General features: G+C 55.8%; 5 protein-coding genes across 5 annotated transcripts; 1 reads left to right on the forward strand and 4 right to left on the reverse strand.

Annotated features, from left to right (window-relative positions):
• Positions 1-729: 729 nt before the first annotated feature.
• J3D65DRAFT_645818 (small oligopeptide transporter, OPT family) lies at positions 730-3,242 on the reverse strand (the record flags this gene model as incomplete). The annotated part of the gene is made up of 3 exons (XM_066802234.1): positions 730-1,056; positions 1,130-1,484; positions 1,588-3,242. 3 exons carry the CDS (start codon positions 3,240-3,242, stop codon positions 730-732), a joined length of 2,337 nt encoding a protein of 778 aa, XP_066655124.1.
• A 988-nt stretch (positions 3,243-4,230) lies between these two features.
• On the reverse strand, positions 4,231-5,938 carry J3D65DRAFT_553472 (WD domain-containing protein; the record flags this gene model as incomplete). Its single annotated transcript, XM_066797135.1, has 2 exons — positions 4,231-5,541; positions 5,594-5,938. The coding sequence occupies 2 exons, from the start codon at positions 5,936-5,938 to the stop codon at positions 4,231-4,233; spliced, it is 1,656 nt and encodes a 551-aa protein (XP_066655125.1).
• Positions 5,939-6,130: 192 nt separating this feature from the next.
• On the forward strand, positions 6,131-7,266 carry J3D65DRAFT_623957 (serine hydrolase-domain-containing protein). Its single transcript, XM_066800204.1, has one exon. It carries the CDS (start codon positions 6,141-6,143, stop codon positions 7,113-7,115), a length of 975 nt encoding a protein of 324 aa, XP_066655126.1. The 5' UTR covers positions 6,131-6,140; the 3' UTR covers positions 7,116-7,266.
• J3D65DRAFT_623959 (PCI domain-containing protein) lies at positions 7,144-9,166 on the reverse strand. The gene is made up of 5 exons (XM_066800205.1): positions 8,948-9,166; positions 8,839-8,895; positions 8,550-8,786; positions 8,011-8,499; positions 7,144-7,965 (listed from the first exon to the last, which is right to left on the reverse strand). Exons 1-5 carry the CDS (start codon positions 9,029-9,031, stop codon positions 7,354-7,356), a joined length of 1,479 nt encoding a protein of 492 aa, XP_066655127.1. The 5' UTR covers positions 9,032-9,166; the 3' UTR covers positions 7,144-7,353.
• Positions 9,167-9,304: 138 nt separating this feature from the next.
• Positions 9,305-12,119, reverse strand: J3D65DRAFT_658455 (uncharacterized protein). The gene is made up of 4 exons (XM_066802545.1): positions 11,145-12,119; positions 10,679-11,081; positions 10,314-10,549; positions 9,305-10,257 (listed from the first exon to the last, which is right to left on the reverse strand). The coding sequence occupies exons 1-4, from the start codon at positions 11,745-11,747 to the stop codon at positions 9,595-9,597; spliced, it is 1,905 nt and encodes a 634-aa protein (XP_066655128.1). The 5' UTR covers positions 11,748-12,119; the 3' UTR covers positions 9,305-9,594.
• Between the last annotated feature and the right edge of the window lie 406 nt (positions 12,120-12,525).

Genomic DNA, 12,525 nt, shown 5'->3' on the forward strand with positions numbered 1-12,525 from the left:
GTAGCTACACGATGGCATTCGCACTTAATGCGTTGCTTCTCTTCACAGCTGCTGTTGCTGAAAAGCAGACCGCTCGCTCGCTCGCTAGGTGTGGCACTGCGGATAGCTAGCTAGCGGGCGTAAAAAACGTTTGCTCCCCATTGACTTTTGCCTGTCTGGTCAGTCCATTGCGGATTGGAGTGCGGTGGACCAATGGATGGGTGGGCGTGAGGCGTACGTAGGCAGGGAGGTTGTTTGGTTGACTGGCTGGCTAGCACTTGGCGACAGTGAGCGTGCGAGCGTGCATAGCGTAAGAATGGAGTTTGCTGCCTCTTATCGACCAATCCTACCCATCTACCCGACTGTCCCTCTATCCGTCTACCTTCCCAACTCCCTACTATCTCATTCGCTGTGGTCACACAGATCATCCCACATATCTCACCTGCCTGTCCTCACGCGGCTCGTCTTGGCACAGCACTGCATGCTGCTCACATCTATTTGTTGCCCGTCCGTCCGTTCGTTCGTTGTTGTCGTTGGTGTGTGTCTGCTTCAAGGATGGTTCGGTTGCTTGGAAGGATGAGGCTCCTCGCCATCGTGTTGGCAGTGAACTTAAAACCAGAGAAAGAAGGACAGGGGCACGGTGTACGCACGGCAAGGTACATGCGAAGCCTATCTTCAAATACGGCATTCATATCACATCATATAGTCAAGCCCCCTCACCACCCTCCCCTCCCCTCCCGCACGCCCAAACTAAACCCACGTCCCATTCTGCAACCCAAACCAGCCCTGCGCCGGCATGCTCAGCCACGGCGTGCCATCGGCATCGTCCGTATTCAGATACACGGTATTGCCCCACCAGTCCGGGAACACGGCGCCCGGGTAGCTGACGCAGAAGAAGATGACGATGCCGGCCAGCGCCGTGCCCGTGTCCAGCGCGGCGGCCAGCACGTAGTTGTACTTGGTCCACCAGGCGAAGAACTTGCGGCGCAGGTGCGCGTTGAAGATGTAGTTCACCAGCGCCCAGGAGGAGTAGTTGATGCCCGTGGCCGGGGGCACGTTGTACGTGCCGACGAAGATCTGCGGAGAGAGGAGGTTAGCCAGACATTCTGCCGACGCACACGAAACGACGAAGGAGAGAAGGACGACATACCAACGGCCAGTTGACCTTCCTGTAAAACTCCCTCCCCGTCTTCTTCCACAGCGCCCACGTCACGACCGGCATCAGCAGGCCGATCCAGAAGAAGTGCAGCAAGCCCGAGTATATCTTGCCCACGCTGTACAGCCGCGCCGGCCCGATCAGCCCCCAGATGACCGACGACGACGCCACCGTGCGCCCGTTCGGGCACGTGAAGCCGCTCGGCTGGTCCGTCGAGCAGATGTCGTGGATGTTGCCCAGCATCCACGACGTCACGCCGACTTGGGTCAGCGCGCCGAGGACGGTGGCCAGGCCTTGGGCGGTGAAGACGAGGCGCGGGGCCAGTTTCATGTAGTGGCCTAGTTTCATGCTTGGGGATGTTAGTGAGGAGTGGATTGTAGATGTTGGGATGGAGAGATGATGATAGGGGGTGGAGCTGAAGGGGAAGGGGGAAGAGAAATAGAAAAACTCACTCCTGACAAAAAAAGATGCCCTGCGTAACGACATCCTGGCTCAGCATCTTGAAAATCATATTGGCCAGCGGCTTCCCCTGAAACATGTAGCCGCCAATAAACTCGGAGAGCACGTTGAGCTGCTGCGCGTCGACATTCGTGATGCCCTGGATGATGGCGCACGGGATGAGGTACAGCGCCGGGATGAGCAGCGCCAGGAACACGCCGTAGACGGGCAGCAGCGTGTCGTACGCCTCGACCATGGCGATCGACATGGCGATGGTGACGACCGTGATGGCCGCGTAGTACCACCACGGTGTCTTCGCGTACGAGCGCATCAGGCGCGCGTGGATGTCGTTGTTTTGGCTGCTGCCGCCGCCGCGCAGCGTGCGCCAGATGTCCTTGCCGTGCCACAGGCCGACGTGAACGAGGACCGACGTGATGGAGGCGAAGGACAGGCCGTAGACGAAGGCGAACGACGCGCCCAGGTACGGCGGCGAGTAGTCTTGGTACATGGTCGCGTTGAACGAGCCGTCCGGCGTCAGGACCTTGGTCGTGTTGTACGTGTCGCCGAAGCGGTCGTACACCTCAGCCGTCATCAGCGGCAGGTAGCCGGTAAACCAGGTGTTGGTGTAGTAGATTGCCGGGACGATGATCCAGAAGGCGGCGACGAAGCCACCTAGGACGTTGAGGGCTGCCCACGACGGCGACAGCAGCGGGTTCGTGTTGTATGCTATTTGCGTCCAGTCAAACGTGATGGGCGACAGTCCGAGGCCCGTCTGCATGCCGAAGACGTGGTTGACGACCTTGTTGCGCGGCGCGATCCAGCAGACCCACGTGAAGTAGGACAGCCCGACCCAGATGAGGCCCGGGAACCAGTAGAAGCAGAACGCGCCGGCCAGGACGTACATGAAGAAGCGCAGACGCGTGATTATCCAGCCGTTAGCCAGGGCGTTGGCGCGCGAGTGCAGCGTCGTCAACAGCGCGCATATCGCCAGACTGCCCGGCCAGATGATGTTTGCGGGCTCAACAGTCCAAGGGGCCGACAAGCCGGCGACGCCAAAACCCAGCAGTTGTGTGCAGAGGACAACCAGCACACTGAAGCCGGCGGATAGCTTGAAGCCGTAGAACTTTGTCGCGGCCTGAATGATGCTCGTGCCATCCGCACTGCCGAATCCGATGGAGACGTTGGACATGATTGTGATCAACGTGTGTTCCTTGATGTTGAAGTGTCGGTCTGGGTTGATTGTCCATTTTCCAAGCCGACCGAGATCCACGGTCCAGAGGGGAAGCACTTGGGCCAGGAAGACTCCGCAGGGGTACGCCAACAACTCGGCGACGAGGGCGACAATCTTGACAGAGGGATACCGCAGCGAAAAGAAGTTGTTGATGCCGGATCCCAGCATGGTAAAGACGAATCCAATCACCCAAGCACGCAGCGTTGATACGGGCATCGAAGTATCGTCTACCTCGGGAACCACAGAGCGGACTTCGGGGTAGGGCGAGTGATTGGAGTCGATGTCGTCCAGCTTCTCCCCATCCGCTCGCAGCACCTCTGCGACGTCCACCTCCAACTCTTGCAAATGGCCATGTTCGGCGTCTTTCTCCTGCCCGGCGACGACGGGCTCCTTCTTCTCGTCGACTGGCTGCGGCATCTCCGTGCTGCTGACGGACATGTTGGGCGGACTGCGTAGGGTCGAATGCTCCCAATAACGGGAGAGGCAAAGCGGCGACAGCTACCAACTCCCCCCACGAGACTGGGGCAGCATGTTATACGGAGAAGCCGAAATTCGCCGCGCGGCGGCCGCAAAAAATGGTGACATTCTGGCTGGCGATAAGGTAGATATCCGCTGCGAGGACTTGCAACCGCAACGCTGAACGGCGACGGCCTTTCTAACGATTCTGGCTTGCGAGCATGGTTCTACTGCGGCGAGGCTTCGATAAGCGACGACTCGTGTAGTTCGCAGTGTCGTCGCCGGTGCGTGATTGGTTCGTGATCGGCATCTGGGGTTGTTTTCCCGCGATAACGCTTGGGTGACATGCGAAGCTCTGATCAAGACATCTTGGCCGCGCCGAGCCCAAGACATTCGTATCCTTCGCACTGTGTGGCCAAAGTCTCAAGAGGTGTGGCACGGAAGAGTCCGCATACTGAACGTCTCAAAGCCAGCGACAAGCAGCACTCAATCGCAAGCTCGTGGTTCTCGACCAAAGTGGGATGAGGTCCAGCGTTGCAATGTCGGCCTTCCCCGGTCAAGGCGGTCAACTCTACGCTTGTAACCCTACGTTCATGTTAGCCAAGTATTCCAAGCCGTTATCAAAAGCAAGCAATGCTTGTGGCGAGCTTGCGGAAGGCTTGGTGGAAGAAGACGCCTTGGATCGGAGGAGTGGCAAGGACCGTGACAAAACAGGAAGGAGCCCGGAAAAGACACCGACGAATTTTTAAGGTTTTGAACTGCTTAGCCCCAGGTTTGTGGTGTCGCGCGAGCAAGATGGCCGACATTTTTTCATCGAGGATTTCTCTTCCATTTTCAGTCCGACCTTGTCGATTACCCCCGAATGCTCCTGGAAAGGCAATGCCCCTCTTTCTAATGCAATCCCAAATTCGCCGTGACCATGACCTCAACTCCATTGCCATGCTGAAACAAAACTTTTATCGCCAGCTCTTCAATCATCGCCAAAACCCTTGAGCGCTCTCGTCATTCGTTCTTTCCGCCTCCTCTTCTCCTCGTCATCGTCCTTGTTGGCAGCGCCACCAGCTTCGTTAGTGGAGGCCTGCCACTTTTTCTTTTCCTCCTTCAAGTCGGCTATTTGCTTGCTTTTCGCTGTTTGCATGCTCTGCAGCGCCGCGACCTGCTTCTTGAGCTCGGCATTTTGCTGCTCCAAGTCTTGATTTCCGTTCGAGGCGCCAGAGTCGATTGCCATGAAGTCCTCCTCGGTGGAAACAGGTTTCGGCTCGGAGACTGCAACGGTAGAAACACCAGAAGCAGAGTTTGTAAATGTAGCCAGCTCCGCTAGTGACTGTTCGAGGAAATCAGGAGGAAACGAAACATGAGTGAGAGCTTCCTCAAATGCGCTCTTTTGTCCTTTGCGTGGCGACTCGAATGCAGAGACCCTCGGGATCGAAAGATTGCCAACCAGTTGCGCGCTAAGTGTGTAATTCTGCGGCGCGGGCGACACAACCTCGCCCTCTGATATCTTGCCTCTGAGATCCAGCCTAGGTTTCACTATCGCATGGATTTTGAATTTCTCTTCTTCCGAGTCCGAGGAAAATCCGCTGGGAGCAGTAAACGAAAGATTCGTAACTGGTCCAGGTAGAGTTGCCATTCCATGCGAACTTGAGCCCCCGCTTGCAGACCACTTGACAACTTTCCCGCTGGAGTGACCTGTGAGAACGACAGTGCCATCCCAGCTCAGTGTTATGCTCAGGCCAGCCCCAAGACCTAGCCCCAGATCCGACGGCCGTCTGCTACTCGATGGAGGGGTTATGGGTGTGTATGATGTTTCTGGGTTGCGCAGGGAATCGGTTGCGCCCAGCGTGGGTTCATTGTCGGCTTGGGCGTAGAAATCGATATACTGTAAGCTTCCATCCTCATACGTCGCGAAGAATCCACGGTCCGCGGGGTCCAGAGCGAGGGCGAGAGGCGTATCTCCCAACAGATATGTGGCCAGCAGCGCGTTTTTCTTGTAGTCCCAGACTATTGCGGTATTGTCTTTCGAAGCAGACACGACAGTGTTGGCGGCGGAGCTGCTGTGTCCAATGGCCAAAGCGGTGATTGCACCACGGTGGTTGGAGAGAGTGTGAACGGGTGAGGGATTCGGACCCGCGAGGAACGATGAAAGATTTGGGAGAGACCAAACGTGGATGTTGGAATCGGCAGAGGCGGAGAGCAAAAAGTGGGAGCTTGGGTCGACGGCGACGGAGGTTACGGGCTGAAGGTGCGCTTGCGGTCCATTGATGAGGCGGCCGGTACAAATCTAGTTTGTTATCAGCATTGCAGGCTCATCGAATACTGAACGACAAATTTACCTCCCAGAGTATCACTCTACCGCCATCGGTTCCCAGACACAGCATGGTATCATCAAAAGCAAGCGCAAGACTTGAAATCTTCTCCGGAAAAGGCACCGTAGCTTCTTGATTACCCTTGTCGCGATTATATACATGCACGACCGCTTTATCCACCTGCGCTGCAAAGATATGGCTCCTGCTCACTGCGACGCAATTGGCCGCGGCGGCACTCTTCTTGAACGCATGGCGTTGCGCGAGTAGAGGCTGGTGCTCGTAAACGAAGATGCCGGCGTCCTTGGTAACGGAAGAAGTATCTGGTTTCTTGTTGGGAATGGAAATGGAAGCGACGAAATGCTCAGACAACATGGTGAAGAGGCGGTGCGCGAGGCGCGGGTATCTCGAGATTGATTTGGGAGAGGAAGCTGTGGTCGCGGTGCTTGCTGGGGAAATTTCAGCGGAGACGGCAAAACGGCGTCCCACTTGCGTCACCGCCTCCAGCCCTACGCATCGTCTGATGTCGGCCACCGTCGGAGCTGTGACTCGCAGCTCTTCCCTCGCTGTGCTCTGGATGATTTGTGACAATTTAATAAGGCCGCTCCTCGCCCGTGCAAGGTCTGCGCAAACGTCCATCGCCCGTCTCAATCTCCTCCGCGGCCACTTTCCTCAAAACTCGTCCACCATCGCCCACACCCAAACCACCGAAATGGCTCAGCGCAATCCCACCAAGCCAATCAAGATTCTCATGCTCCATGGCTACACTCAAACTGGCCCTCTCTTCCGGAACAAGACGCGCGCCCTCGAGAAAAGCCTCTCCAAAGCCTTCCCCGCCGGCCTGACGCTCTCGTACCCCACCGCTCCTATCAAGCTCTCGCGCGCTCAAATCCCCACCTTTGACACCGACGGCGTCAAGGCTGACGAGGCCGAAGAGGAAGAACCCGAGGCGTACGCGTGGTGGGTGCGCAAAGACAAGGTGGAACAGGCCAACGGCAAAGTCGAAGGAGAGGGATTCTCGTACGAGGGCCTCGAGACGGGATTCGCAAAGCTCGCTGAGGTACTCAAGGAGGAGGGCCCGTTTGATGGAGTGATTGGCTTCTCGCAAGGCGGTGCCGCGGCAGGCATGCTGGCGTCCGTCCTCGAGCCAGAGAGAAAGGTCGCTTTTGAAAAGGCACAGGAAAAAGGCGGAATGCCGTATCCTCAGGCCATTGAAGGCGTGCATCCGCCACTCAAATTCGCCGTGAGCTACTCTGGTTTTGCACCTGCTGCCAATGAGCTCTACCAGGCTTTCTACGAACCCAAGATCAAGACTCCAATGCTGCATTTCATTGGAAGCCTGGACACCGTGGTAGAGGAGACTCGGAGCTTGCGGTTAGTCGACGCATGCGAGAAGAAAGAGGGCCGAGTTGTATACCACCCGGGTGGACACTTCTTGCCCAGTCAGAAGCAACCCGTTAGCGCACTGGTCGGCTTCATTAGGGAGATCATGGCAGAGGCTGAAGGTGCGAATAAAGAAGAGAGCGTCGAGGACATGGACGTGCCTTTCTAGAACAAGCATAGACAACGGCGATAGACATAGACTTGGGAAGATCACCAGATGACTCAGACGGTTTTCACATCGCGCTTTGGAATTGCTGACTCTATGGGGGTACATTACAAGTTGCCCTCGACGGGCGGATCGCCTCTTGAAAGCCTCGCAGAGATGATTCCTGGCGCATCTATTTGTGACCACCATGCACCGCCCGAACTCCAGAATGGCTGACTGCAAGCAACTTTGGCGGAAGCGCTCAATGCACCTTGCTCGTCTTGCCCTTGTCAACCTTGGTGGGCTGGATCCTGGCCATCATCTCCTCCTTGGTAATGAGGTGGTCGATCCGTTCAAGCAGGCCAAGCAAGCTCCTCATGTTTCCGCTCCACTCGTTCAAAACGTCGTCCGCATCGCGAGGCTTGGCAAAGTTGACAATCTTGGCCGGACGGTCAATCTTGGCATAGATTGTCTTGGACGTGACGAGGTCACTGATGTACTTCTCCGTCTCGTCCTCGTTCAGGTCGAGGAGCTCCCGAAGACGGGGGATCTGGATGCGCGTGTAGTACTTGGCAACGACGCGCACGTTGTGCTCGATCACCCTCTTGCGCAAGTCCTGCCATCTTTGATTTGCCTTGGGGTCGGTGGACTGGCCAAGCTTCTCGTCGAAAATGTCGGTGGAACACAGGTGCTTGCCAAATTGCTGCTCAATGATCGGCCACCTCATCAGCTCCGGAATGGTGAAAAGCTTCAGAAGTTGAGCCTCTGAGGGAATCTGAGCGTTGCGGGAGTCTTTGAAGATGCGGTGAAGAAGATCTGACTGTTCGTTGTCGTGGGGCGCGAGGATGACAAAGTAAATGACGCGTTGAAGCACCTGCCAATGTTAGTGATGAGCGTTTGTAAAAGTCCGTTTACTCACAGCCTTCAGCTTCTCGGGGTCCTCCTCCACAGCCTCCGTGTCCAGGACCTGTCTGTAGTGCTTGCACGCCTCGAGGTACTTGTCATCGTGCTTGGACAACAAGATCTGCTGCTCGTAGTAGCGCAGCTTGAGGTCCGTCACGTCATCCTCCGGTTCGACAGGAGGATCGTCCACACTTCGGTTCTTCTCAGCCTCCTCCCGTTCCTTCTTCTCTTTCTCGAGTTGTTCCGGAGTCTTCTTCGGCTTCCTGGCAAAGTATCTTGTGCTGATCTTCCGGCTCAGAATGCCAGCCGACGTCCAGTCTCCCTTCTCGATGCACAGTGCCACCTGCTCCAGGATGAACTCGGTCTTCTCCCTTCGCGTCATCGAACCAAATGTCTCGACTTGCAGCTCGCACAGAATGTCCGTTGCCGATTTGATATCGCCTTGCTGCTTCTTGATGTCCGAGAGAATGCGGGTCACCCTCGCGCGCTCAACCTCGACGAAGATCTGATTCCAAACATTAGCGCTCCCCATGTGTGAAGACTGAAGCTGTTTACCTTGCCCTCCGTAACCGTCCTCAAAGTCTCAATCACCGAAAGCTTGGTCTCCAGGTTGGGAGTGTCCTCCAAGAAGCTCATGACCACCTGGACCATCTTCGTGATGGCCTGCTTGAGTTGACCATGCTTCTTGGACAGGAGCAGAACCTGCTCGTTCAAGAGGCTCCAGTTTGCTTTGGTTTTGCATAGTGTGACGATGGTGACGATGATGCGGGAGGTAGATGCGAGGTCGGATGCCTGATTATCGTGAGCACGAGGATGCGAGAGGAAGTGGAGAATATCGGCGTACTTGGCGAGTCTGCTTCTCCAGCGCGAGCAGCTTCTCGATTGCCGCTTGCAGGTTTGTCTACTCTATGCATTAGCACGCCGGCTCTGTGTTTGGTGCGCAAAAGACCGACCTGCGCGAGCGTCTCAGCCTCTGGAATCGCCGCGTCGACTTCCTTCGAGAAGTCCTTCTCGGCTCTGAGGACTTCACCGGACATGTTGGCGGGTGAAGCTTTGGGATAAGACAGTGACGGTCGAGGGTCGGTGAGCAAGAGGGCGTTGGCGAGAGATGCAAGAGATTGAGGTGGGGTTGATGTGGTGCGCGATGCGTTCGTCGAGCTGGATGATGATGTTGCCGTCAGGTCGGAGCTATGCCATGATGCGCGCCTCCCCGACGGAGCTACGCTGCTTAGTCAGACATCACGTGTAGCCAAATCGCCCACCTAAGGTATCCATTTTCGCAGGCCTGTCCTCCCTCCCAAACTCTTTACCTTCCACTCCTTCGTCTACACACAAAGCTCAGTTGCTGAGCTTTGATTTGGTGAACAATGTGATGCAGTTCCAACACAGCGATGCAAGACGGGTTTGAGTTCATGCCGTCCATCAGAATCGGGTTCACGGCAAATTACAGCACTCAACTTTCCATGCAGACAATTCATGAAATACTCCATTGCTTTCATGAGGCCCTGTTCCTCGTCGAAGACATTTGCCACATTTCTTCAATCAGCTTCATGAAAAACAAGCTCTACCTACGCCTCCGCTGCCAAACCCTGGTGATCGCTCAAAGCAACTTCAAATCTGGAACATCAACTTCCTTCTCAACGCCATTCAACTTGCCACCAAGGGAGACTCCGCCATTGACAAGCCTCTTTGACGTCTTTTGAGTAGCCACCGAATCGCGCCCGCACCTTGCGAGGACCTTTTTGGACACCGACTTGACATAACCGACAGCAGCCCTCTTCTTCTTGTCCGAATCCTTGGACAAATCCGGTGACCACAGATTCATGCTGTCGCGGAACTTTTGCGCCTGCACGACGAGGGTTGGAACATTCTCGGTGTCTCCCCACGCCTTGATTTCCCGATAAGCCCGGTCTCGCTCCTGCTTCTCGCCGGACAGGCAGGCAATGAGCAGCGTTTTGTTCGCTTGCTTGTTGGGTGGCTTCAGCAGTCGAGAAAGCTCCGCTTGGCCAAGACGAGATGGAGTAGTGTGGATGCATGGAGGTAAGTCGACGCTGTCGCTCTTCAACGCACCATACTTCTGAAGAGCGCCGAAGAATTTGCGAAACATGGCTCTGCAGTCCCAGTCGCATTCTTTCCCGACATGCAGAAGGAGCATGTCTTGGGATCCACAGATTCGCTGGACGCTGCTCTGGGGCGTCTTTGGCGGATCTGGGACTACGGCCTGCTCCATTTGAACCTTCTTGATCTTGATCCCGAATCGGTCCTTCGAAAGTCAGCTTTCACTCTTGGAAATCCGAAGCGTTTGATTCATACGTTTACCTGATCGAGCTTGAGCAAGTCGCCGAAAGAGTTCTCGTCGCAGCTTCCGACATTCTCTGCATGCTTCTCGGAGAACAGCCTGCTCACAGCGACGGGGAGTTGCTCGGGCAGCTCGTCGATTGGCTGATCCGTCTCTATCCAGAGCAGCTCAAGTGGAATCCACGTCGGCTTTTCAATGGTGCCGGTGTTGGCGAGGGGCCATTTGGGGTAGCGAAGTCTGGTACCCGGAAAGACGTCTGCAATTTCACGTCAGTCTGGACCCGCAGTCATAGGAGGACTCAACTGTCGAAAACGAGCAGTGAACATGTTGCTGCTGTGGCTGTTGCACCAACTTCTTGGGTTCACCGGGATAGGCATGTACTTACGATTCTCAAAGTGTCCCTTCACACTCAACAGCTCCGACTGACCACCAGATGTCCTAGGCGCACAACGAAACTTGGTGTCCTCGGCATTGCTACCAAAGGCGCAGATGCGACGCAGCTTGCCTTCCACATGGATGTCGAATCCGTCCAGTATCTTTGGCTGGCAACTCTCACCATCCTCCTTTCGTTGGCCAGCCCCAAGGTAATTGTATCGCACTTTGATGTGGGAGCAAACCTTCTCAATCAGCTCCATGACATCATTGGGAATGGTGTCCTTGTCATCCCGAGACGCGAGGCTTTCAACGAACTTGGAAAAACTGCCTTCAGCGAGAAAAGTGCGTGAAAGGGGCGTGAGCTTCAAGAGACAACCGGCGCGCGTAAAAGAAACGGCTACACCACGGCGGACCTGGAAGGACCTTTAATTCAACACATGCTCGGGAGTCGCGTCAAAGTACTGATTCTTGCCCACCAAGCACCACCCTTCGACTCCATTCTTCTTCGCCTTCCACACCTGCGCCCTCGCAAACGCCTGCATAGCGCACTCCAGAAAACGAAACTGATCCGCAGTCAACGACGCGGCTGAGGAACCCACCGGAAGAGCACGCGGCACGGCCATGTCTTTGTCAACCAACTCGACCACGACGCCGAAACGACCACCGGCACCCGTCGGCGCGTGGAGCTCAAAGTCAGCACGGTCCTCAGACGCCGCGTCCTTCTTGTCCAAGGACCACTCCGGAACCGAGAAGATTCGATCGCAGCCGTTTGTCCAGTGGCAGTCGGGCTCGATGCCCAGCGCGTCGAACACCAGCGGCATGAGTTGCCGTTGCCGCCACTTGCTGTGCAGCCTGCAGCGCTCGGTACCCTCTGCGGCGCCTGGTGGCAGCGGTTTGTAGAAGCAGACGCGCCAGACGGAGACGGTGTCGTACGTGAACTGCGACGTGTCGGGGCGGTACAATAGGGGCGTCGAGTTGGTCGTCGTCGGCGCATCTTTCTCCTTGACGTCGCGGGACAGGCAGAGACGCCGCATGCTTTGCGCCAGGGAGCAATCCTGCTGAGAATGCGCCATCGACATTGAGAACAACCGTAAAAGGCTGAAGTGGTTGAATTTGACTGCTTAGCTGTGGAGCAGGACAAAGTACGAACGAAACGAGGCAAAATTTCAGCGAGTCAGCGATCTTTCTTCTCGTCCAGAGCGGCCGCTCGGCACCCTTTTGTACTCCTCCGGCAAACATGATGCTTTGCCCTCTCGTGTCTACTCCATGTGTGCAGACAAATACCGCTCAGCGATTGCGGCAGCGCGAAACTCCAAACTCACAAATCACAACCGTGTGTATGCTGGACAGGGGCACAGCCGTTATGTCGAATCAGAAACAAGCTCGTCCACAAGTCAAACCAAGCCACAAAAGTGGTGGCTGCACAACACGAGTAGTGAAGTAGACAGACGAGAGGGGTGGGAGGGGGAGGGGAGGTTGCAAGACAAACAACAGACGTGCTGCGCAGCCATCCAAAAACCTAGAATCCAAGAAGAAAAGAGACTATCGTCATCACCCACCTGAATCGAACAGGATATAAGATGGCTGTCTCAAGATTCCAAGCGAGTTGAATGATAACGCCAAGGCATAGCCCAACTTCAAGGGCGGGCAGCTTGTGTAAGTGCCATAGATTGCTTGAGACGATGCGGCGGTGTCCAGACCTCGATGTGCGGAGGCAGGAGATTGTTTGTGGTCTTGAGGTCGTGGAATTGTGGTGGAGGGCAGTTGGTTCTGTTGATTCACTCACCCGGCACAGAGGTAGCGCAGGCAGGTGGAGTTAACACTCAAGGTGCATGCCAGATTTCTACGCACTCTCTC

This window comes from Phyllosticta citribraziliensis (genome assembly GCF_038025025.1).
Source record: "Phyllosticta citribraziliensis strain CPC 17464 chromosome Unknown J3D65scaffold_6, whole genome shotgun sequence".
In the NCBI taxonomy this organism is placed as follows: domain Eukaryota; kingdom Fungi; phylum Ascomycota; class Dothideomycetes; order Botryosphaeriales; family Phyllostictaceae; genus Phyllosticta; species Phyllosticta citribraziliensis.

Coding starts and splice junctions, on each gene's coding strand:
- J3D65DRAFT_623957 (XM_066800204.1), top strand. CDS start 6,141: ATGATTTGTGACAATTTAATAAGGCCGCTCCTCGCCCGTGCAAGGTCT.
- J3D65DRAFT_623959 (XM_066800205.1), bottom strand. CDS start 9,031: ATGTCCGGTGAAGTCCTCAGAGCCGAGAAGGACTTCTCGAAGGAAGTC. Junction 8,896..8,947: donor AGGCTGAGACGCTCGCGCAG/GTCGGTCTTTTG, acceptor TGCATAGAGTAG/ACAAACCTGCAAGCGGCAAT. Junction 8,500..8,549: donor GGACGGTTACGGAGGGCAAG/GTAAACAGCTTC, acceptor GTTTGGAATCAG/ATCTTCGTCGAGGTTGAGCG.
- J3D65DRAFT_658455 (XM_066802545.1), bottom strand. CDS start 11,747: ATGTCGATGGCGCATTCTCAGCAGGATTGCTCCCTGGCGCAAAGCATG. Junction 11,082..11,144: donor GAGTCGAAGGGTGGTGCTTG/GTGGGCAAGAAT, acceptor AGGTCCTTCCAG/GTCCGCCGTGGTGTAGCCGT. Junction 10,258..10,313: donor ACTTGCTCAAGCTCGATCAG/GTAAACGTATGA, acceptor TGACTTTCGAAG/GACCGATTCGGGATCAAGAT.